The following is a 26244-nucleotide window of genomic DNA, read 5'->3' on the forward strand; positions in this document are numbered from 1 at the left end:
TCAGAGTTTTACACGGTCACAGTTTATACCAAAAAACATGGAAAACTGTACTGATGTTCATCTTTATAGTAACAGACACTTGACTGTTAACCTACTCAAGTCAAAACCCGCTCCAGGTGAAAAGGTCAAAATGTGAAACAAAGAGGCAGAGAGAGAGATTTTCCTATACGTTTTATTTGCTATAAAGACCAAAATAGGTAGATTTCATTATAAAATGTTTCAAATGGGGTAAAAACCTAATAATTAAAACATTTTTGACAAAAGCTACACAAGATTAAAAGATACAGCTTAAGCCAATTAAATTCTTCTTTCGCTGAACCCAGAGATGTATTTGCACAATAAAAGGAGCTAATATAAGTTAGCCCTTAAGCCCTGGAGATCTTTGAGAAAAAAAAGAGAGAGAGATATAAAATTATAATAAAAGAATATATATTTATATATATAATTATTTATATATATCGAGAAAGTGAACTTTGGTAGAAGAAAACTCTAGAGGACACCTGAGGTAGAAAAGACTGGAATAAAACAGCAATAGACAATCTTCACATAAAAAGTACCACCAAGTGACAAGAAACAGCATCCTTTCATACAGGTCAGCTCAGCCCCGATCAAAAAAAAGCCCATGAAATAACAGAATAATAACATACAGTGAGCAACAAGCTGCTTGAGATGATCGAACTGAAAAGAAATGACAGAAGATGTGGAAAAACTCAAGTAATACTGATTCGATTTTATGAAGCTGACTGAAACGGACACCTTTCCAGTATATAAACAGACAAGAGTGCATAACTTTAAAGCTTTTATGAACGCACCGAAAAAGAAAAAACACCCAAATGCAGGAACAAAATAAGTATTTATGATGAGAAGTGTGGTTTCCAATAAAAAAAAAAAAAATATCAGGAGTCAAGTAAAATACATTTAGCTACCAAAATTCATATTTACATCTGAACTCTTCAAGCTTGATCAGCCTTTAGCATTAAATAACTTTACTTTTAAAAATAGTTTTGAAATTGTCACGTTTAAAACTCTGAGATTTGAGTGAAAGGAGTCCAAATAAGGTCATCGATAGTCTCTGAAAATTTGTCAAAAACCTTTTCAACAGCAACAACACTTGAAGAGCTACAGTTCATACACCTGACACGTCTTCAGAACATGCATAATGTCAACTGTTTTTGGGAAAACAATGTTTATGATCATGAGCTAAATATGATCCCTCCACCGAAATGTTCAACCGCATGAAACGGAGTAAATAACACGCGAGGAAATACTCAGGTACAGGTGGTGAATACTCCTTTAGGAAGCTTAATCGGATTTTCGTGAATGTGAACAGAGCACCAAAAACATGGCTGAGCAATTAACAGCTGAAATTACAACTGAATCGGGAGTCAAATCACATCATTAAAACTGAAATGGAGTTGGAGATCAGAAACGATGTTCCAGTGAGACTTTCCAACAAGTAAAATCAGAGTTACAGACACACATCACAGTCTAAAATTGGGTGATAGCTTTGGTTCCCGATTACACCCAAACAAGTAAAAGCAGACATTTATACATAAGATCTCCACTTAGAAAGGAAAAGCGGACCATACCGGCATCATAAGCATTCACATTCAGCGGTGTGCTAGCTCAACTAGCAAAGATTTGTCTTTCACCAAAACATATTCGTGGTGTAAAACATATCATGAGGCGCAACACAAACACTAAAACCAGAAGTGTTCAAATGTGAGGATTTAACAGATGAACTGATCTCGGCCTCTCTGCTACTAAAGACGACAAGACTTATCAGAAGGTGAGCACAGATCTGAACTTACAAACAGACATGGCACTTTCATACAGACACTCACATGTGCTAGCGGGTTTTTGCATCAGGTATCGAGGCTACAGCATTTAGGGCCCTCTTCAGTGACTGCGGCTAGAGAAAGACAGAAGAGCATGACAGCAGGATGAGCTTCAGTAGTCTGAGGTCCCGCGGCGCGGCTCTACCAGCTGTGGCGGAAGACGGGGTGCTTCAGCAGCTCTCTGGAGGGCGGCCGGTCGGAGGGCTGGAGCTCCAGGCAGCGCAGGGTGACGTCCCGCAGGCCTGGAGACAGGTGGGGCGGGATCGTGGGCGCTGTGGTAGCGCTGGCGATCTGGGACAGGAGAGGTGGATTAGTTTGCTGCTAACACATTTAAAGTGAGACAGGAGTTCAGATATACACATGTCAGTGCTGGGGAAAATACGGTAACACTATTTTAAGGTGTCCTTGTTATATGTCAATACTATAATAACAATTAATTATGCATACTTACATGCAAGTAACCCTAAGCCAAACCCTAATGCTGCACTCTAAAAAAAAAAATGCTGGTTTATTATTTTTTTTTTAAACCAATTGCTGGGTTCAGCATGTTGGGTCATTTTATTGGGTTGTTTTTAATATTGTTTTACCCAGGCGCTGGGTAGTTTTTCTGCAACTAAGTTGGTTTTTTCTACCCAACTGCTGGGTTAAGCCCGTTTCCAGCTGAGAGCACGGGCTTTTTGAGTCCTCTACAGGAGAAAGCTGTTCTCAGCGCCGCTGATTTGGTGCACTTCAGCGAAATAAAGGTTTGTATACATTTTATGTCATTTATAAAGTTTTACTGTGCTGTAAATAATATTTTACGCAACACAACATGACGAGATGTCAGTCAGATAAATGACTCAGCAGCGGTCGCTTCGCATGATTAAAACGCTTTTGCCTTGCATTACAAACTGATTTTATTCGTTATAATATTGAATTGAATTTGATGTTCTCTAATCTCAGTATTATTTGTTTGTGGGCAGGTTAAGGAGTCAGTCACAGCATCTTTCAGCTACGAGAGAAACGCGAGGCCGCGGTCTGAAGTTCGCAGTCCCATCACCGGCTCAGATTTCAGCGACACACCGGCACGAGAATTAGCACAAGAATTACGGTCAAAAGTGATTACATCAAATTAAAATTCTACTTTTAAAATGTTACATTTTTTTAATGTCTAAAATGCTTGTTAAACGAGTTTAAATGTGTGTAATATTGTAAACTATGTTGTATTCACCCAAATAAATTAAATTTGTCACACAAAATGAAAATTAGCTGAAACTGTGGTAAGTTGTGGTGAGTTTTGACTAGTAACTTGTAGATCTGTGCTGCTCGAGCCGTGAACTGTTTCAGATGGTTCAGTCTGATTTGGTGAACTGGTTCAACTAGTTCACTAAAAAGAACCGGTTCAAAAGAATGACTCATTCATGAATCGCTCATCACTCCAGACCATTTGCCTGAGGTTCTGGATTACAGGCAATAATGCTGTAAATAATATTCAGTTTCTTGCACAGACCGACACTTCACTTCATAAGACCTCGATATATCACCAGGAGCCACTACTATATAATTTTGTGTTCCTTGATATTGTTGTTTTGACACTCAAAAATTACAGTAGCCACTGACTTGAATTTTATGACTCACCAAGGACCACAGTTTCAGCTAAAAATCTTCTTTATGGTTCTACTGAAGAAACAAAACTCAGTTTTTGGGTGAATTATCCCTTTCAATTTGATCAAGCCAAATTTAAGACTTAAGTAGCTGCAGAGACCCTGGATATATGGGTTGAATTTTTAGCAAACATAACTCGGTTCCAACCCATTTTCCATTTCAAAATTCCATACTTTTCCAGACTCAAATTTCCAAACCTCTCAGTAGATTTTCAGACCATATTTAACAAAAAAACAAAAACAAATAAAAAATACAGACTTTTACATGCACACAATAAAAGTTTTTTAAGCCCTCGAGAAACTATTCAAAACGTGCATGGGAATTTTTTGCACGCCTACACATTACAATTTCTAGTTTTATAAAATCTAAATCATTTGTGCATCACTGTCATCTTACTATGAATAAAAGCAGAGCATTTTGGCTTTTCTTTAAGTAGTTCCTCTAATATCAAGGCCTAATGCCCAATTTAGCACATCCTCTGCGGCGGCAGATAAACCATGACATGAAATGGGCTGATGGTATAAAATGTGCCAAGTTCAAGGGTCTATAAAAAGACTGGTACTGTAAAAAAAGTGTTTAAAATTTGGCTTTAGTTAGGGCAGTATGCCAAATTCCAAGGCCTTAGGTCTCTTTAATGCATACTTTGCATTAAACCACACTGTGAAATGGGCTGATGGCACAACAGGTGGCTCAGTGTAATTGTAATATATGCTAAATTTAATGGTTTCTCATGTGCACATAAATGTCTGTATATTTGTTATTTTTGCAAAGGTCCTTGAGGCTATGTAATACGGTGCTAAGAATATCATGAGAAGAAACCCAAAAGCCTGCATTTTGCATAATGAAAAAGTGCACCTTGAATTCATTCAGACATGTTTGACAATCACTAAAGAATCACTACACAGCTGCCAGGAACAAACGTCTTGTACGATACATGTATTTTCATTAAATTCTTAATTATAAAAAAAATAAATGGGCACAAAAGTCTGGAAACAAATATTTTCCATACTGCTTTCTTTTTCCCATAATTTTCCAAAACCCGTAGGAGCCCTGATAGCTAAACAGTTTTTTGATCTTAAGACATGTGCACACAGGTCCATTCTCACCTTGAAAATGAGTGCCAGGTGGTTGGAGTGTTTCTCCGCATTCCAGGGCGGCTTCGCACAGGACATCTCGATAATAGCACAGCCCATACTCCAGACGTCACAGCTGCGACCGTACTGCTGCCCTCTCAGCACCTGCAGGCACAGAAATCACAATCCCTAATGACACTTGAGACGCATGTAGAAACGCACAGACCATTTAATATAGTTGCAAGAAAAACACATAAGAAAATTAAATATAAAAATCTAACACAACTGCCATTAACTGACAAGCAGCAGGTGCATGCAGGGGCTCATTCTGATCTGTCCTCTTCATAGAACTCGGAGAACGGGGAGAGATTGTCATCTCTCATCAATAAGCGACTGCTTTACTCCTTGAATGCACAGTCACCCTCGCAGCATGAGTCACAGACGAGAAAGAGCGTGACGGCTATTCTGCAGCCCCACACTCTCAGTGCTCTGCTCTAGGAATTTCCAAAATAAAAGCCCCTCAGAATCCCTGCAACTCGCCGCAGTATCTCGTTTCAAATGAGCCACAGTACATTTGTCGATAATTCCCTAACATTTCAGTTATTAGTTATACAAGTATAGTTACAAATAATAGTTGTCCAAACAGGACAAAACTGTGCTACAAAGTTTTAATCTGAAATCCTGCACAAAACCTAAAAAGCATCAAGAGGTCCACTTCTACATTATCAGTTTGAATGATACTGTATGAATTAAAAGTTCTCTGCTTCATTTTTAAACAAAAAAGTACAGGCATGAAGAGAACTCTGCATATATTCAATATACAATACACACTGTATCCTATAATGTTGTTTCTGTTGCTTTAATTGATTTTGTGAGTTAACCATCTAAAAGACTTGACTTACTGACAGTACATTTAAATTAAAAGGCCAAAACAAAACAAATTAAAAGATGACATCAGCCAGACATTCAAGTGATGAACTGATCCAATTCAAATGTTTTATTTCTCCACACCATGTATTGTGAATTGAGGGCACCCAGGTGCACAACTTTCCTTGCCCTCTAAGCTCTGGACAATTAAATGTCTTTCCACAAAACCGTGGTCAAGTCTGGTGACCTCTCTGTGTGGTGTTCATGGTTACGTGGCCAGTCAGGAAACCAGGACAAAGAGGATTTAGATCTCTGAGTAACTTGAAATGAAAGTAAATTGCAGTTCTTGTAAGGCGGCAACAATTGGCCTACCCCTTAATTCCTTGTTGTTATTGTGTGCCCAAACTCTGTTTAATTAGGAAGCAGTTCAGCTGGCCCTGCCTCCACCGGCAGCGTATTCATTACTGAAACCTCTTCAAACTGAACAAGCTTTCTTTTGTCTGGGAAGGTCTCTCTTTCTCTCAGTCTCTTATTTTCCAACCAAACCCCCAGAGCTGAGCACAGTCTGAGCAGGCTAACTTCTTTAAGTAGTTGAATTAAATAGACCCAAGCAAAGTGACTATTGTGCGCCTCAGTTTATACCAGATGGATGTCTCAGCTGCACTGACATATCAATAAATATGGCAAACAAAAGAAACATTGCCACTGAAACATACTGTCCAATTTGAATGCAAGTAGATTTAATATTGTGTGTGAGATTTGCTATAACACTAAACCACACATGTAACACAAAACACAGTCTGTTTAAACACTTAACTGCAGTGAAGAGGAAGGTATTGCATTTTTAGATACACGTTTACCTCAGGAGCCATGAAGGCAATGGTTCCCAGGAGCTGACCCTGAAACTCCCCCGCACCGGTGCCTTTTGAAGCCAGACGTGCCGCTGCCCCAAAATCAGCTATCCGCAACCTCTGGCCTGTGCTGTCTATTAGTAGATTGGCACCTGCAATGATCATAAGACTGTGAGTATAGACACACGCAATAAAGCTCTGCTCTGCTACTGCCTATGTAGAGAGCTGCTCTCAAATGTAGCAGAATTTTCTTGACTTATTCATCTTAGAATAACTGAGCTTGTTTGAAATGCATTCTGCGATTGCCCCATATTGTGAATGACACATGCAATGCCACCTTACAATTTGGCCAAAAACCTGCAAAGGTAGAGTATTTTTGCTGCCAAGCTTTTGGAGTAGCTTTTGAGTAGGGAGTGCATCTACTGTATGATGCTGTCCCAGTAGGCAATAAAGGTACCTGATTAGGTTGGGAACAGAACTTAAAACACACCCAAAAAAGTGAAAAAGGTCACTACCCTCTACATCTATCAAGACAAGAGGACACAAAGTAGGAAGGAAACCATTCCTCCTAGTACAGAGACAGTAGCAGTGTTTGCTATAGCCAAGCTCCAGTAGCTTGCCTTTGATGTCGCGGTGGATGATCTGGTTCTCGTGGAGGTAAGAGAGACCTCGTAGGAGCTGCTCGGTGTAGTTGATGATCACACCCTCCTTAAAGGCACCATACTTATTTAAGAGATGAGACACAGAGCCACCTAAGAAAACAGAGGAGTCAAAGTATTACATTTATGGAATAGGGCAAAATCGGGCAAAACAGCGACTCTGAAAAGTGCTGCTTGTAAAGAGGAGAGTAGTCAAAAGAATCCCAACACTACTTATGGTACGGTCACATTTGCCATTGTTCTGTCATTTTTGAGGGGGAAATCCATCAAATTCAATAAGAAAGAATCCATGCAATTGGGAATTTGTGTGAGGATAGATTTCGTAATAGCTTTAAGTTAGTCATGTGGATGCACCACCATGACCAAGAGAAAACGGCTTGTTTGAAACTGATAAATGGAGCCGTTTTGCCCTCAAAAGTTTGCTTATGTGACATGATTGTGGACAACCAACCTGCCATCCACTCCACAAACAGGTTGTAGTTGTTCTTCTCACAGGTTGCCCCAAGCATTCGGATGATGTTGGGGTGGTTGAGGAGACCCATCATGCGGATCTCCTCTCGTAGTGTCTCCACTACCTCTTCCTGCTCAGAGGATGTGTTCCTCACATACGTCACCTGAGGAATAAAAATCAGTGTTAACTCTGCATATGGTATGTTCTGTCATTGCTGCCAAAAACAACACACACTCAGCCCTGTTTGTGTCCATATTTAGTGCCTTTGTATACGTCAGCGTTCTGCAACCCTGCTCATGAAGGACTACCATTCTGCAGAGCACAGCTCCAACCCTAATCATACACACCTGGAGCAGCTAATCAAGGTGTTTAGGATTACTGGAGCAGGGTTGGAAGTGAAGACTGCAGGAAGGTAGTCTTCCAGGTATAGCCCGGGTATCCACCTTTTGCCTGATGAGCCTACTGCGTTTTAAATTATGGGAGGCATTTCCAGTTTGGGGACGTTACACTTAAAAAGACTGCAACAAATCATTTCAGATCCTAAAATTGTGCTACAAATAATCCTTATCTGTCATTTTGATTGAATATGGGCTGTACATTTTCACTAATTGTCTTATATATATATATATATATATATATAAATAAATAAATAAATAAATAATATAACAACGATATCTATAGCTCTTTTCAGCCCACTGCATTATTTTCATGTTTCCTTTGCATTCCGCTGTAAGTAATTGAAAAAAAGACAACATATCTTGTGCATTTGTGGTCTCCCGATTTAATTTACGATATAAACTGTGAATAATTCCCTGGAATTCACTGAGAATCGTTCATTTTTCTCTCCAAATCCTAACGTCTCTTTCCAGGTTTGTTTTCACACGGATGCTGTAAAATGTAATTGTTACGAAATATAGACATATATGTGACCCTGGAGCACAAAAGCAGTCTTAAGTCGCTGGGGTATATTTGTAGCAATAGCCAAAAATACATTGTATGGGTGAAAATTATCCATTTTTCTTTTATGCCAAAAATCACTAGGATATTAAGAAAAGATCATGTTCCGTGAAGATATTTTGTAAATTTCTTACCGTAAATATATCAAAACTTCATTTTTGATTAGTAATATGCATTGCTAAGAACTTAATTTAGACAAATTTAAAGGCGATTTTCTCAAAGGCGATTTTTTTGCACACTCAGTTTCCAGATTTTCACATAGTTGTATCTCAGCCAAATATTGTCTGATCCTAACAAATCATACATCAATGGAAAGCTTATTTATTCCATAAAAAAAAAATAACATTTGACTAGTGTTACTTGACAAAAAAGACTAGTTTTGTGGGTCACATATTACAAAAAAAGGTAAAGGTAAAAGAAAAAGGTAGATAGCTTCTCACTATTGTTATAAATGACCAGAGAACTTCGCAGTTTTGGATAATTTGTCAATTTGCATTTCAACTAACACAGATCCTCCATAAACGTGTTAGAAAAGAGCAAAGGCTTGTCTGAGAAAATGGTGGACATCAAAATTTGCTAAGGTAGGACTGTTCAGTAACGTTTTCAAAGGTGAGGCTTGCAACCTGAAGATCACAAATTCATGGTGATAATCTCATATGAAGTGCTGTGTGGTGTGTGACAGATATTCTCACCTGTTTGACAGCCATCAGAGTGCCAGTGCCCACATCCTGAGCCTGGTAACATGACGAGAAGGCACCCAGGCCAATCTGCTGACCTTTTAGCCATTCCATGCCCTCCCGGTATGGCTGCTTTGCTTTGGTATGACCAGGCAGAGTCTCTGGTGTCTGACCATGAAAAAGTAAATTGGGGAAAAATGAAGCCAAATACACCGTTTTATCGTAAAATAATACACAAGATGATATATTGCAGTCAAATCTCTCTAACTTTAAGGGGTACAACAGCTTGTCACTGGGGCAGTCCTCTGAAAGGAACCTCTTTGTACCTTATTTACTGCTAAAAGGTTCATTGTAGCACCTTATGAGGGCATATTATTACTTTTAATCGCGAATAGTAAAATGAAGTGATGCAAAGGCCATGTATGGTAAACCATACTCGGAATCTGTCCTCTGCACTTCACCCATCCAAGCACTGTTCATTAATTTCCCCTACTGGTACTGACACTTGAACCTGCGACCTTCACAGTTTACAAGTCTGATTCTTGTTGTCCTTTTAAGGGTGCTGCTCCAGTGACATGTTCTTGTACCCCTACAGGTACAGTACTCAAAATTATTAGAACGCTAGTATTTTCAGCAGCTAAAAATGGTTAAGTCAGTTATTTATTTTGCTTTAGTGTGTCAATAGAAAATATCAGTTTCCATTTCCAAACATTCATTTTGCCATGAATTGTAATAATCCAGTGAGATTTTTGTGCTCCACACAGAGATCTGATCATCATCCAGTCTGTCTGGAATGACATGAAGAAACAGAACAAACGGAGATAGACTCAATCCAGAAGAACTGTGTCTCCAAGACGCTTCAAGAAACCTACCTGCAAATCTACAGGACTGTTAAAAGTTTTACGCACTTGTAAAAATGCTGTAAAATGAGGATGCTGTCAAAAATATCATAAATAGATTCTTTATCAATTAACTTCTATCAACTAAATTAAATCAACATTTGTTGCGACCATCCTTTGCGTTTAAAGCAGCATTTGCCCTCAGTGCACTTGCGCACAGTTTCTCAGGAGCTTTGCAGGTAGGTTTCTTGAAGCATCTTGGAGACACAGTTCTTTTGGATTTAGTCTGTCTCCGTTTGTTCTGTTTCTTCATGTCATTCCAGACAGACTGGATGATGATCAGATAAGATCTCTGAGTGGAGCAAACTAAAATCTCATTGGATTACAATTAATGGCAAAAATTAATATTTGGAAATGTAAACTGATATTTTCTGACACAATACAACAAAAGATAGAAATAACTGACTTAAAACCATTTTTAGCTGCTGATAATACTAGCGTTCTAATCATTTTGACCACCACTGTACAGTTTTTGCACATTTTTTTCGTGACAGTGTACAAACAATTCACCCTCATTTTTGGGCAAAGTTTACTATGATCATGCACTTACATCCACCTGAATAATGATCACGTCCTCTCCTTTCTCCACCTGTAACTGCGGGATAACAGGCAAGGCGTCTTGCGACTCAGACATGGCCATGACCACCGCCAGCGCCTCCTCTTCCTCAGCTTCCATCTTCTCCTTGCACTTCTGGTTCTGGGTCACGTCTTCGCTGTACGTGTCGTCGTTCGTGTTCGTCTGCTCCGGTGACAGCACTGCCACTTCGGACTGGAAGGTGACCGTGCTGTCTGCCGCGGGGATGGAGGGCTCCAGCAGGTCCTCTATGCTGGAGCTGAGATCGGCCGAGGCGTCCAGACCGTGGAATTTCTCCTCCACTGGAATGAAGACCGAGTCCTCGCTGGGGATGAGAGCTGATCCACCTCTGCAGACCGCGTCGTCTCTGGACCTGGCCTCCTGAAGGTCCAGCTTCATGCTGCTCTTCGTTCCTGGGCTTAAAGCTTTAGCTCCTTCGGATGAGGCAGAGGGACAGGGGCGAGAGGGTCTGGGCCAGTGGATCTGACTCAATGGTCGAGCTTGGGTAAACACGGGCGAAGGCAGCTTCTCCGGCTCCTTACAGACGCCTCCGTTGAGACCCTTCTGCAGAGGCAACTTGTGCTGGGTATTGAGTGAGGACTGGGTGAGTTTGTTAGGCACAAAACTCTGCGGCAGGGCTTTGGGGTTATCTGGAGGGAAGGCAGAGGCATTGGCCATGGACAGAGAAGGAATGTTTGGGGGTTGACCGGATGACGGGGAGTTCAAACACTGACTCGCAGATCTGTTTCGGGCTTGAACGGGGGGCTTTGGAAACTCAGCAGGGCTTGTGACGACGTTTGAGAGTCTCTCTGTTATATCGTCCACAGGAGCTGAACTGGCTTGACCTGAAAGCGCCACCTTGGTGTTGGGCTGCTGTAGATCAGGGGTGGGAGAGTTTCTTTCGGTGGCGCATGGGGAGTTATGGGGGGCTGAGGGTTGGAGGAAAGTGCTGGAGTGTGAACTGTGCCCGGTCTGTAGGTCGTCTAGTCCCAGATGGATAGCGTCTAGGATGTCCATCTCCTCTGCGATGGCCAGGAGACGCCGGCGCATGCGGGCGTAATGAGTGGAGCTGGTGACGTTGAGCATGTCCAGGAGCTTAACGAAGACATGAGGCACACGCGCTACCATACGGGCGGCGCTCAGGAAGACGCGGCGAGAGAGTTTACCCACCATGGAGTGAGAGTTATCGATGGACTGCAGCGCGAAACTCAGAAGAGGCAGCAGCTTATGATACCTACAAAGACAAAATAAATGCAATAAAAAAATACAGTAAAGCACATTGCATAAAGAGGGTGCAAACCGGTTTCCCTTTACTTTTTAATTCAAAAACATTATGAAAACGTAATGCATTACTTTCCATAAGAAGTAACTAAGTAACAGTTACTTTTCTGGAGTAATATTATTTCTGGAATAATGTAATAGTAAAATATTGTAATTCATTACTTTTAAAAGTAACTTTCCCTAACACTGCCTTCATTTTGTTTACGACCCTGTTAAAGCATGATGATTATTAACACTAAATACAAAAGAAAACGCAAACAGACACCGATCTAGCAAGTTCCTAATGAGTGATGGGTATCACAACATATTTCCTAATTTGATTTGATTGCGATTCACAAGCTCTCGATTCAATTTGACTCAATTGTCCATTTTGCTTACATAAAGAAATTATCTTGGGATAAATTAGGCCCAGTCTCAGACGTCACGCTTATAGACCGTTGGCTGATTGTCTGAATGCTATAGGTTTTTCAGTAGGCGTGTGTGCCACTCTCTTTCACACATCTGGAAACAAATCTGTCATGAAGCCAAACCGCCTCATGGAAGACGAAAGCCGCCATTTTTAAAACTCTGAAAATTATTGTTTATTAGGATAAACTAAACACTGGATTTCTAAACTATGTGAAGTTTACAGCATAGACTGAAGATGATGTTCTTGAATGAATGATCTATTGGTTGCATGCCAGTCTGTTATTACAGGAACATTGACTTCGATTGGCTGCTTTACATGTCGGTCAGACGGCCTTTTGGGGGGAGGCCTTAGCCAATCAAAGCTGCTATGGAGTCCTGTTGTCTGAAGGTCTGGCTATGTAAGACCTAAGGTTAAATCTACAATCCTGGTACTTGTTCTGGAACACATTTTTTAAAAACTATATAAACTTTACTTCCTTTTTATGCTTATTTAAATTTTATCCGTTGAAAATAATGAAATCACACAAACACTTCCCAAAACATTTGTTAACAGGGTTGCAAAAATGATAACCTTTATAAAGGTTCATATTTAACAAATTAAGAACAGAAGCACAGTAAGATTTGGATGCATCTGTACCTCTCCACAATGTTTTGGGCCTGGCTGCAGTCTCCACCAGACACAATATGAGGGTAGAATTCAGCAGGAAACTCCAGTAAGAGCCTGTCGATCAGACACAGCCGACCCAGCAGTGCTTGCCAGTTATTGGCCTCCATTTTAGAGCCCAAGATACAGTTCAGGACATAGTCAACTCCACCAATACCAATAGAGCCTGGTGGACAATCAGAGATGAAAACATCTTTATTAAAAAGCAAACAAATATTACAAAGAGAAAGAGAAGAAAAGAATGTCTGCAAAAAGGAACAGTTCATCAAAAAGTTTCAAGTTCTGTCATTACTCATTCCAAACCTGTGCTTTAAAGTACTTTTTATACAAGGCATTTATAATCGCTTTATGAGAGGTATACTTGTTATTCACTAAAACTCTTCCCTTCCACCATGTCTCATGTCTGTGACAGGTCTTGGCATGCCAACTTTGAATATGCACATACACAAGTAAGATTTTGAGAGCTATGGTGGACTGTTAGTTTATCAGTCAATAATAAATGTAAGCTTCCAGTTTCTCACACAAAGCTAATGTATATGTGCATCACAATTTGCATACTTATGCACTATTCAAAATAGCTAAAATAAAAAGTGTGGAATGTGGGACACTTATACACTATTACAGCTATGATTTGTACCTGCTTTGAGGATTTCCCTTCCCACAGCGAGCTCCCCCATCTGCCCTTTGCACAGCTCCAGCAGAGTGGAGACGGACAGCTGACTGGTGCGACTACGAGCACAAAAAATACACACTCAGCTAACTCACTCCAAGAGCATTTAGAGGTCAACAACATTGTGAGGCATTTTTCTGTACTGATATAGGGTGAATGCATTTTCTGAACAAAAATAATGTTACAAAAAAGGGTGATACATGCTCATCCATCAAGTACTGATCGGATAATAAAAAAAAGCTGAATTTAACAATATTATAGTGGTGCCTACAACAAAGAAAGATTATAAAGACAACCATTATTTACTTTAGAATAACATGCACCCCTAAATCATTTACAATAAGACTAGGAAGGTGTGGTGGAGAAAATAGCATACTGAAAACTCGTAAAAAAAAAAAAAATCAGCACTTCAGCAAACACTAAAATGTATTATTCATCTGTGTTACAGCGCCTGACCACTAGGTGGCGATAGCTTGTTAACTTTAGACCAGAGCCTACAGGACAGCCTGAGATATGATTTGATGTACAGCAGATCTTCTGATTGTTCACCTGAGGGCAAATCACCATTAATGAACTCCTTTCTCCACTGTGTATTAAAAACAGGCCCCAGTCAGAGACGTTCTCAAGCGAGTGAGTACCTGTTAGCGTCTGCACACTTGACCAGGATGGTCTCCACCACGGGCCACAGCAGCTGCTGTAATCGCGTCCGCTCTGACACAGAGTGACAGGGGGTGTAGACCAGCATCGCTCGTAGGGTTTTCTGAAACAAACATCAACTCTTAACACAGATCCACACAAGCACAAACAAACAGTGTTGCCACATTCAGGACTGTGGCTTGTGTTGTGGATTCTCTAGTCTACAAGAAGTTTCCAGTTGCTTTTTTAGCCTCATGACCCAAAGACAGATGCGCAATTAGCTGAAATATTGAAAGTGCATATAAATTAGCTGTTGTTCTAAACAAAAATGAGCTTTAAGGGTTTTCTGCCAAAATAAAAGCTTAATCATTTAACATTTAAAAACTAAGAATTGGTCACTTTCTTTTAAGGTCTAATTCTCACAATTAACAAACCATTAACTATGAACCATCAAACTCCTAATTAGCTGCTTATTAATATTTAGTGCAGTAGTTGTTAAATTGAGGTATTGGGTAGGATTAGGGACGCAGAGTATGCTCATGAAGAATATGTGCTTTATAATTACTAATAAACAGACAATATATTAATAATAGGCATGCTAATAAGCAACTAGTTATTAGTGAGAATTGGTTCTGATTCTAAAGTGTTACCAAAGAAATAAAGCAATAAATATTAAATGTTGTAATTTTACAGTTGAACTGCAATTTTGTAAATACTATTTTTTTTCAATGAAACATTACAATAGTAATATTTTTATTTTGTTTAATAAATTTAGTAGTAAAACAACAATTATTTTTATTATTATATTAATATATTTTACATTTAACAAAATGTTTGGCCAAATTGCAGAGCCCTACCAACAAGTACAGCAAACATGGAGCTTTTATTAATAAAAACAATGACAACAACATTAAATATATCACAATAATCCAAAAAATCTCAGTTAGTTTTTTCCCCAAATCATGCAGCCTTACACTGAGCATCCTTTTAGTTTGCTTTTTTCGTTTTGAGAGCTATGTTTCTAAATGTTTCTTGAATTCTGAAGGTTTCAAAGTCACACAATCTGGTTAACTTGCTTAGCTTTTACAAAGTGACAGATTCTGATTGACATCAGCAATTAAAAAAAATGGTAGATAAGAGTTTTAAAAGTTGATAAGCCTCTTTACTTTGCTTGCCTACATACATACACACACACACACACACACACACACGAGTATATGTTCAGTTGTATTTTATTATTTGCATTAACGCTGCAGTCAGAACAAGGCTGTGATGCTCTAGTCTAGAAGCACTGGACTCTACTCTAACAGTGCTGTACAGTGAGTGTGTGAGAAAGAGTTCACCATGACCCTGACTCCCAGAGAGAGCTGGGAGTGGTGACTGATAGCACATCGCACTGGAGCGCTGCCCGGCATTGATTAACCCACCATACACTCCTCTCCTGAAAACAAACACACATTCTACCGCCTACACACACACACAAACACACTAAAAGGCTACAATCCTGACTCAAATAATGCTCTTCTCTCCGCAAACAAAATAACTCCAAGTCAAGAATAAATAGTGAAACATGACATTTTAACACGTCACATTTAGTACACAAGCAGACTTCAGATAAACGGCTACTTCACTACGCTGCAGTGTTTACAGAGCAGTCTAACGCAAGGTAACATCCCAAAAGCTTTTGTCTGTAGTATTTTTCATTCATAGAGACGACCCTCTTTCTGGTGCGTGTTCGAAGAACTGCTGGAAAGCCCCGAAAGGACAAAAAGCTTGTTGTTTTCATAAAGGCGGCTCACTGGAGCACAGAGCCCGAGGGCAAGACACCATCCCAGAAGTCCAAGCAGCAAGAGCTATTGTTTTTGTTTTTTTAAAAGGAAGAGAAATGGGTTAAGAGACAAAGAAAAAAAGAAACCTTTCTTTCCCAGCTTCAGTCTGAGGATCCCCACTGTTTCCAGACTTCCTGGTTTGAAGTGAACTTTAAAACTAGCCAGCGTGGTTTGTTGCACTTTTGAACTCAGTACGGTTCTGATAACCTCCTATCAAAGTTGACCAAAGCAAAACACTTATCTAGACTGCTTTTATATCTAGCAGAAATAAGTACAGGATATCAGTCAGAACCAAAATTTACTTTTTGGCACAAGTGAAAAACATTAGAGGCCTGATTTCTGTTTTATTTCTTGGGACTTTTGTCATTTTTATTGGCTGAACAGTGGTAATGATAAAGTTTTAAGTGTAGTTTAGCTTTCTAAATACTGCAAGCCATTTTTCATCTCACGAGTATGACAACAAAGTGATTGAGTATTTGGGTGCACTGAATGAAGAGCATCAATGGTTTCTATTTACATGTTTTTGAAGAGTCGAGCATTGTGGCCAATCTCAGACTCAGATTGTGGCCAATCACAGAATGTCTATTGATCTCTTGATCACAATGTGCAATCAGAGGCATTTAAAGGGGTCATATGATGCAATTTCAAGTTTTCCTTTCTCTTTGGAGTGTTACAAGCTGATTGTGCATAAATAAGATCCCTGAAGTTGCAAAGACTAAAGTCTCAAAGCAAAAGAGATATTCTTCATAAAAGTTAAGACTCTGCCACGCCCCCCCCCTAAAACGGCTAATTTAAACACGCCCCCACATGTCTACGTCACGATGTGGGAAGATCTGCGTAATGCCGCCCAAATGTTCACGCAAAGAAAGAGGGCGTGATTTCAGTAACTGGAGTAGTGTTGATGCAGCCGTGTCAGGGAGATGCTGTGTGTTTCTAGGCAAAAGCACTTTATTTGATCTTCCGAAAGTAGATGCTTTTAGGAATCATTAAGATTACTTACAACAGAACAGCACAACCCATATGTTATCACAACGCATTTTATGGACGACCATTTCGTGAACCTAGGAGAGGAGGTAATTCTGGCTGTGCTATGACAATCTGGCGCTTCTGAATCAGCGACTGTATGTTTTGTTATTAGTTTAAGTATTTGCTATCGACTGCTCAAATGCGGAGTTTTACGCGTTGTGTGTGTGCTCTCGTGTGTGAGAGAGGGAGACACGGTCACACCGCAGCTTGTGTACTGCAAACACATAAGAGCTTCATCACTGTGTCTGTCACGCGACTCTGTTCCCCTCTCGGGCTTGAACTGATGGTAAAACTAACAACATTATTAACGGTCTTTACATTTATTTTGAAGGCTAAAGCTTGTGATTATGGAAAGGGGCGTTACTCGTATTCGACGAGTGCTTGTGGTGTTCGGCCAATCACAATGCACTGTGCCAGTTGGCCAATCAGAGCAGACTGCGCTTGTTGGAAGGAGGGGCTTTGTAGAAAACGACACGTTTGAGAGAGGCGGGGCATAGAGGACTTACTATAATGTACAGTATTTGAAAAATAATGTGTTTTTGAACATTAAAGCATGTCAACATATTCGGTTACACCAGATACACAAAATAATGATTTTTAAAAAAGCATCATATGACCCCTTTAAATTTTATAATTTAGTCAATACTGCTCAAAATGCCAGTGCTTTTGTTCACCGCATGGCTGCAAGCTCAAGTTCTGCATGCTTGCGAATCCTGACATTACAACCACCAAAAACTGTAAACACAATGTAAATGAGATTCACTGTGCAGTGTAAACAGATTTTTTATTTTAAACAGGTTAACAGAGTTTGCGCAAATTTGCAGTCAGTGAGCCTGCACTGAACTGAAGTGACTGACAGCTTCAGTCATTATAAAGGGAGCAATCTTGGCTTGCTTTCGTTTAATAATCCATTTACTATATGAATAAATTATATTATTCATGCTGCTAACTACATACTGGAAAGTTTCTGATTGACAACATTATTCAGGACTGAATGTCAATTCAAAAAGTCATTCGTTTCTTTGTTCTTCAAAGAACACTTTGAGACAACTTTTCATCAGATTGCACTTTTTGTATAATTTTTTATATTGGTACCTTCAAATAAATACTTTAAATGTTTCTTTTGTGTTTATTTGCTACGAAGCAGAAAGTAGTTGCTTTGTCTAGATATTAGATAATTAGATTAAAATTATTACATTTTTAAAAATTAGGTTTAATTAGATTTTTTATTTCAGAAATAAACACTTTAATGTACTTCGTAACAATAATCATGTCTTTCGTGGGTGACAAACAAAAGCAAAAGATATTTAAATATATTTTGAATATAGTAAAAATGTGGAGAAATTGAGATTTTTAGCTATATCACCCAGCCCAATTTGGATGTGTCCTTGGCATGATGGAGAACTGGACTGTACTCTATTAGGGCAGGACTTTTTTAACTGCCTCAGTTAAGGAGTGTTTTCCATTCAGACTAGCTCACGTGAACATCCACATTAGAGCTGAAAATCTGAATTTGATGTGAACAAAACTAAAGACAAAAGAGTACCAAGACAATGTTTTGACCCAAAACTCATCTACTTTAACTTATGCTCTTGGTGAAGATTTGGTGCAGTATTGTGCAATTTCCTTCCCAGCACTGTGCAATCTCTCGATCATCCTAACAGAAGCATCACGCTGTAAGCATCTCATGTGACTGAAATGTTCACATGACCACAGCAGCGGTCAGGCATGTGAAACACTGGTCAAGGAAGTCCATGTGACAGTGCTTCACCATTCTGCATGCACGACACTTCAAATAAGTGCTTAAACAATCCAGAAAGCATGTACGCTATGCATGTAACCTGAGATGTAGCGCATGAAACCAGTGCAGCCTGATTAATGCACACACTGATTCATTGTCATGTCTAACAGGCAGTGCGCTATTGTACTACTGACAGCGTAATTGATGTGATGTTTTTGTGCTTTGATACGGTTTTATATGCATCCTAAATCTGCCTTTTGATTGGGAATTCTTGCAGGTTTGATGAAGGTAAATTTAAGACTTTTTAAAGAGAGCAAGTAAAGAAAATGACACTAACAAAAGCAACAATACATCAACATATTCTCAATGTGAATGTCTAGGGAGCAGAAAATTAGGGATGCATCGATCCGATATTCAGTATCGGCTCCGATACTGGCATTTTCTGCCGGATCGGGTATCGGTCAGACGAGGCCGATCCAAATCCGATATTGTGCGTATACTATTCTGAGTTAATGTTGAGCCCTGCGAAAGGCACAAAAACATTATAAAGCACCATAAAGTTTTCGTGCACTATATTCCTGAAGCTGTTCCATAGTTCAATGTGAGGTACAGATGAATATTTAAGTCATTAAATTAAAGTTCACAAACTCTTCTCTCTGCTGCGGCTGTCTGTCATCCTCCATTCAGCGTTCAAACTGCGCGTCATGAGTGCACATTAACTGAGGTTTAAAACTTAAAAGAAAAGGCTCGATAAACTTTCGCACAGATTTAATACACTACGCATCAATATCTCTTCCCTTTGTACTTTGAACTTGTCTATGCGGACTATGAGGGTTGCGCGCTGTGACTCCGTGTCGATTCAAGTGCATCATTCAGCGCACGGGATGCGCAAAAGTACTTCCGCCTAAGTCAACCGTGACCTTTTCAACGTAATTGCGTATTACGTGACGTCATGAACGCGCATCACAGAACAGAGCAAGGCGAGCATTTGTGCTTATAAAACTTAAACTTTTTTATTTATTTTTGAAATGACCGATCGTTTCGCTAGATAAGACCCTTATTCATCGCCTGGTATCGTTTAAAGCCCTTTGAAGCTGCACTGAAACTGTCATTTGGACCTTGAACCGTTTGGGTCCCATTGAAGTCCATTATATGGAGAAATGTTTTCATCAAAAACCTTAATTTCTTTTCGACTGAAGAAAGAAAGACATGGACATCTTGGATGACATGGGGGTGAGTAAATTATCAGCAAAAGTTTTCTTAAAAGTGAACTAATCCTTTAACACAGGCAAAGCAAGCAAGTAACGCCTCCAAGTTCTTAATTGGTGACTTTAATATAAATCTTAGCCTCATTGAGAAACTCAAAGCGAGGGTTAAATAAGTGATTGATGGTTGTTCAGGTTGTTGGGATTTCACATTTCCATTCTCTTAAACTCATCCTTTCTCTCTTTCTGCAATGTGTGAATGCTTGTGTTCATGTGTTAGATTAGTTTATTTCTTAGGTTTATATAAATAAAATCTGATTTATATTGAAAAGAGAAGTATCTTGTGTTTTCTGCTCACAAGTTAAATGTCTTAATCTGCCGATCTTGTTACTGTGCTGTTTAATAGTGTTTTCACTATATTTTGTATTTTAATATCCAGTGCTCGTTCAGTGAATCGCCGTAACACTGATTCTGTTCTAGGGATGTAACGGTATGAAAATTTCTAATCACGATTATAGTGACCAAAATTATCACGGTTATCAGTATTATCACGGTATTGTTAAAATGTGCTGGAGATGTTCAAAAAGTACCGAAACATAAATCACTTCACCAAGTTTCATACTTAAAAATCAACAAACAGCAAATAAAATGACTTGTTTGCATAATCACTAAAACAATAACATTACCAATGAGGTCTGGATTTTAAATGACAACTTGACTGACACCAGTTTAATAGCATGTTCAAATAAATAATGTAAATGTTCAAATAAAGCTTTGAAAAAGTTTAACATAAAGGTAGACCACACATTTCAGCCTTTAAAGAAAAGGGTTAAATTAAAATGATAATTAATAAATGATTATATGTATTTTACCTGCTCCATAAATAATTCTATATAGCATATATGAATTGTTTAAATGTACATAAGTTTGTTTTTCATCAACCTGTTAAAATTTACAGCAGGTCATTCAAATTTGGTCAATTTTTTGGTCAATTTTTTGGCCAGACAGAAACTGCACACAGACTGAATGTAAATAAGTGTCTGTAAATCCACTCTCTGGCAGCAGGTGGCGCTTTATACGGAAAAGCTGAATTACAGCTGATTCCTGTGAACTCCGCGAACACTTCCTTTAGGTATTACATGGAGCGAAGATGAGAACAAAATGCCATCAAATCGTTTCTGAAGACAGTCCGAACCTTCAGAGGTACATTCATATAATTAATTCATTGATATATTAATTTGTATAATTCCCTAAGCACTCTTTTAAAACCTCCCAGCTTTTCCGCCCTATTTTCACTCAGAACGAAACTACTGTGCTGCTGTGCGCACGTGAGACTGTTACTGAAAACTCTGCTTTATGCCGGACAGTATTTATTTATCGCGAGTTGTTTAAATCACGGTAATCGAATACGGTTTTAATGATAATTAAAATATGAAACGGTAATACTAACCGCGGGGAATTTTATCATGATTTATCGTCAAACCGGTAATCGTTACATCCCTATTCTGTTCAAATCCCTATAAAATCATAAATGATTCCCTTTGAGCTAAATTAAACTATTTCTTTAAATTACATATTAATATTACTCGTATTACGTTACAGTGCAATGAAAGATTATTTATAGTCTTTCTTGTTCTGTCCTATCTATCATATGTTGCTGCCTTCATTACTGTGCTATAGATGTAAAAGAAATGTATTTTATAGTATATATTTATATATAAATGTATTTACTTGTTTTTCATGAATGTATTTTACAACAATACAAAGAGCAATGTGTAACATTTTACCAGATTTAGTCCTACACTTATTCACTTTTATTTGTAAATAAAAATGTTTCACTAGATTTTATAATTGTGAAACCCGTGATTTTTCTAGAGTATCTTTTGCTGCTGAATTATCCACTAACCTAGCTTATAATAGTATTTTTGTCATAGATTATGATTATATATTTTTTCATTTGTTATTTTTCATTAAAATTAAGTTGTCTATATGTAGTAGATTGTGTATAACACACAAAAGCATGATGTTTTGGTCAACACAGAGAAGTAAAGAAATTCTACATTGATTTAAAAAAAAAAAAAAAAAACTGTGCTGGTATCGGATTGGATCGGTATCGGCAGATACTCAATTTTCGGTATCGGATCGGTTCTGAAAAAATGGTATCGTTGAATCCCTAGAGAAAGTTTGTTTCAAGTATAAACAATTAATTATGTTTAAGACGTTTTACATTTGCATCTCAAGTAAATGTCTAGATTCAAAGATGTTTAGATATTTGAACTGGAAATCAACAATACCGAGGAAGAACTACATTTTTCAGTTCATATAATATTAAAGGGATAGACTATCCAAAAATGAAAATTCGGTCATTAATTACTCACCCTCGTGTCGTTCTAAACCCGTAAGACCTTGTGTTAGCCGCACCACGTGGATACGTTGTTTTCGTTTAGATCAAAGCACACGCATACGTTGTGATACTCTCCAAAATGGCACCAGGGTGACGCGGAGGAGATGAATTGTTAAATAAAGTCGTTATTTTTGTTTTTTTTGCACACAAAGTATTTTCGTAGCTTCGTAAACTTATGGTTGAACCCCCGATGTCACATGGACTATTTTACCGATGTACTTTCTACGTTTCTGGACCTTGATTGTGTAAGGACCCTTGCTGTCTATAGAGGGTCAGAGAGCTCTCAGATTCCATCGAAAATATCTTAATTTGTGTTCCAAAGATGAACGAAGGTCTTACGGGTTTGGAACGACATGAGGGTGAGTAATTAATGACAATTTTCATTTTTGGGTGAACTATCCCTTTAAATGCCATGACTTCATGAGTTTAAGTCTTTCTGCTCTGATTTAAGCCTTTTTAAGGGCTTAATTTGCAGAAGGGTGAATTAAGACGTGCAGAAACCCTGTCTGATACTGTAGCAGAGGCAAGGGTGGTGTCAAGAATACAGAGGTGTAAGCATCTCACCAGTGCTGCCACATAGACTTTGTAGACTGGGTCAGCGCAGACCATGGAGAGCACGCTACAGCAGGACTCCACCACCACGTCTCCAGACACCTCCCCTGCAGCTGTCCCAAGCCCCGCCCCCGCCAATGAATGCTCGCCGTTGGCCAAGAGGAGGGCGCCGCTCACGTCATGTGACAGCCGCCGAAGAGCCATCTCTCTGATGTTCCAGTTTCGGGAAAAGAGACAGCCGACCAACTCCAAACCAAACACCTGAGAGAGAGCATGAACAAACAAAACCACACAGAGAAAGTCAGCCGGACAGTTCACGTCAGTTAATAAACGTCATTAAGAAACTGTAATAACAAAATTAAAAGAGTTTTCTTGCAGCGTAACATTTTCATGACCATTAACCACAAAAAAGAAGAAAAGATACCATCATAATGTATACTTATAACTGCACTTACTTTTTTTTTGCATTACATTAATGAGAATTTAGATGAAAACACGAGTCAAGCATGTCAGTTTATGCAAGATGATCTTTAATAAGTAGTGAGTTTTGCCAATACGGCGATTATTTTTATGGCCAATTATTAAATCAATCCTGTTCTGCCTGCTTTTAAAGGGATAGTCCACCCAAAATGAAATCATTTATTCACCATGTTTTTTCTAACCTGTAGGACTGACTTCTGTGGAACACAAAAGATATTTTGAAGAATGTTGGGAACCAAACCGTTTCAGTTCCCACTGACATTATGTTTTATGCTCATACAATGGAAGTCAATGGGAACTGAAACTGGTTACCCACATCCTTCAAAATATCTTATTTTATGTTCCACAGAAGAAAGAAAGGCATACATGTTTACATACAAACGACATGAGGTTGAGTAACTGAAAGAATTATCATTTTTGGCCAGACTATCCTTTTAGGCTAAAGTGCATCATGACAAAAAGGAAGGAAAAGAAGGTCTTCTGATGGCTTTGTAATAAAAATCAAAGAGTTATCAGTCTGGAGAAGGCTACGAAGACAGCTATAGAGCTCTTTGGCTCCAACAAACCACAATCAGAGCAATTTTATCCAAATGAAGAGTTTGAAATAGTTGCTAATCATCCAAGGAGTGATCACCCTGCCAAAACCCAAGGTAAAAATTATCCAGAAGGACCCCAAGAGCAACATCCAAAGACCTTCAAGCCTATCTAGTGTGATGGTTTAGCTGATGCAAGCAGTAAATTCTGCTCTGAATCCGTGACTTCTCCAGGAGAAAGTGAAGCAATCAGTCCAGAAACTGCAGCGGATACACTATTGGGTCATGCAACAATACAACGATCCAAAACATACAAGCAAGTAAATGTTTCAAAGCTACAGCATTTATTCCCCATCAGAATTCTCTCACAATGGTGTGTAACGTTTGCTGCAGTAACTAACTTTAAGGCGGCGATCACCTTCACACAAGTGTTATATAATGCTCTTAAAGAATACATGAAAAGGGTCTTTTTTTTTTTGCTTATGAATGGTCATGTTAATGCATTTTTGTCTGAAGACAGGAAGCATGATCTTATTTGAGTATAGTTTGCATGTTGAGCACACCTTGATCCAGGGTTCGGCGAGCTCTGTGTATGTCTGTGGAATGTGCTGCACTCCATACTGCGGGAGAGAGAAGTCGCCCTCCTGGCCCGTTCTCGAGCTCTCAGTATGAACCGATGAAGACGTTGAAGAAGCAGCAGCTGTTTGACTCTGGGAGCGGTTTGTTGTGCTTTCCAGTGTAGATGGTGCTTCATAACTACACACATAAATACACAGAAAAACAGCTTATCAGATTATTTGTCCAAGCAAAGAAATTAATATTGATTGTTTCCAAAAATTCTATTTCAAATAAATGCTTTTCTATTGAACTTTCTATTCATTAAAGTATCATAAAATACACATCTATAAAAAAGGATCATGTGACACTGAAGACTGCATTAATAATTCAGTTTTACCATCACAGGAATAAATTACATTTTAAAATATATTTAAATAGAAAACTGTTATTTTGTATCGTAACAATACATTGGAATTTCATAATATTATTGTCCTTGTATTTTCGATCAAATGAACTCCGCCTTGGATAGACTTCTTTAAAAAAAAAAAAACACTTCTGAACAGTAGTGTACGGCATAAATCACATCTTACTGTGCCAACTGAAGTACCATGACACCACGTTTGGTTATCATGTTTCTTAGCAGAGATAATTCATTCGACTTCGTCTTCAGGCAAACCATTCAAAACACAGTTCTTGATTATGATTGTGTTCTTTTTTTTGTAAGCCACTTTAGATAAAAGCATCTGCTAAATGCATGAATGTAAATTTAGTCATTAATCACCTTTTATTCTAGTAAATTATTTGGCAGAACGATTAGCAGACAGTGTTAGTTACAGTGCTTTAATCATTGCAGTATTTACATTTAGAAAAAACTGCTACACTCACAGCATTGAGTCTTGGGTATTGAAATACTGGTCAAAGTATTACAAGCAAACAGCTCCATGGCACATAATTAACATTTTTGCACTGAAATGGTAACTGACTGTAGAAGACAGGTTACATTAATGGTCTCTGTAGTGTCTCAAAAACAAAATGCACGTGTAAGGTCTAATACCACAGGAACTTCTCAAAAGGCAACAAACCAAACCCGTGGTTTGTGTTCTTGTAACCTGAGATGGTAAGACCATAACAAATGAAGGGGATTTACTTCATGAAATTAGAAATAATTGCTGTTTCCTAAAGAAGAAACATCAGGATTTGGTTTCGGGCGTCACTGTGTGTGGGGCGAATCTCTGGACGGTTTGCGGGAAGTTGTAAAACACCAAAAACTGACTAGCCGCTAGCATGTCAGTCCTGGGCAGACACACAAACATGGCTGGTGCCGGCCTGTCTCGCTTACCTAACCACCAGAGAGGAGTCGACACCAGACTCTGCATATCCTGACCTGTACACGACCTCCTCTCAGTCCCACATCTCAGAGTAAATACAAACAGGACCAATCTGAATGAAGCATCAGCACTGGTTTTGCCAGCTTCATTAGTGAGTGCTGACAGCTTGGGCTTGATGACGGCAGATTTCTTAAACTCCATCTGTGTTTGGGCTTGTTGCGTCCAATTAGCTTCTTGCCTGCTTGGGTTTATGTGGGACTCTTTTCTTATGGGTTTGCTAGTCAACTGCCCACCTCCTTAAATACGAAAATATTCATGAGGTACTCTGTCCTAATGCTCATAAAACGTCTGTAACTGTCGCTTTCAGCTTCAGAAAGTACATTTATTTATACATGAACTCTCCAGCACTATCTATTCTAATTCTATTGTATCTACTTGT

The 26244-nt window shown here is 38.9% G+C and overlaps 1 protein-coding gene across 2 annotated transcripts in view; it reads right to left on the reverse strand.

Annotated features, from left to right (window-relative positions):
* Positions 1-835: 835 nt before the first annotated feature.
* Positions 836-26244, reverse strand: part of LOC306864180 (mitogen-activated protein kinase kinase kinase 1-like) — a 69379-nt gene continuing 43970 nt past the window's right edge. The window contains exons 9-20 of one of the 2 annotated variants that reach the window (XM_079407941.1): positions 24483-24675; positions 22919-23167; positions 14152-14273; positions 13481-13572; positions 12817-13009; positions 10467-11724; positions 9033-9185; positions 7384-7546; positions 6894-7025; positions 6283-6425; positions 4589-4720; positions 836-2129 (exon numbers count right to left, since the gene is read on the reverse strand). In XM_079407941.1, coding sequence (XP_079264067.1) covers positions 1980-2129; positions 4589-4720; positions 6283-6425; positions 6894-7025; positions 7384-7546; positions 9033-9185; positions 10467-11724; positions 12817-13009; positions 13481-13572; positions 14152-14273; positions 22919-23167; positions 24483-24675 — 2980 coding nt within the window. In that variant the 3' untranslated portion in view covers positions 836-1979. The remainder of the gene's footprint in view (positions 2130-4588; positions 4721-6282; positions 6426-6893; positions 7026-7383; positions 7547-9032; positions 9186-10466; positions 11725-12816; positions 13010-13480; positions 13573-14151; positions 14274-22918; positions 23168-24482; positions 24676-26244) is intronic. The other variant, XM_079407942.1, reaches the window with a different exon arrangement.

Source organism: Barbus barbus (assembly GCF_936440315.1).
Source record: "Barbus barbus genome assembly, chromosome: 45".
NCBI lineage: Eukaryota > Metazoa > Chordata > Actinopteri > Cypriniformes > Cyprinidae > Barbus > Barbus barbus.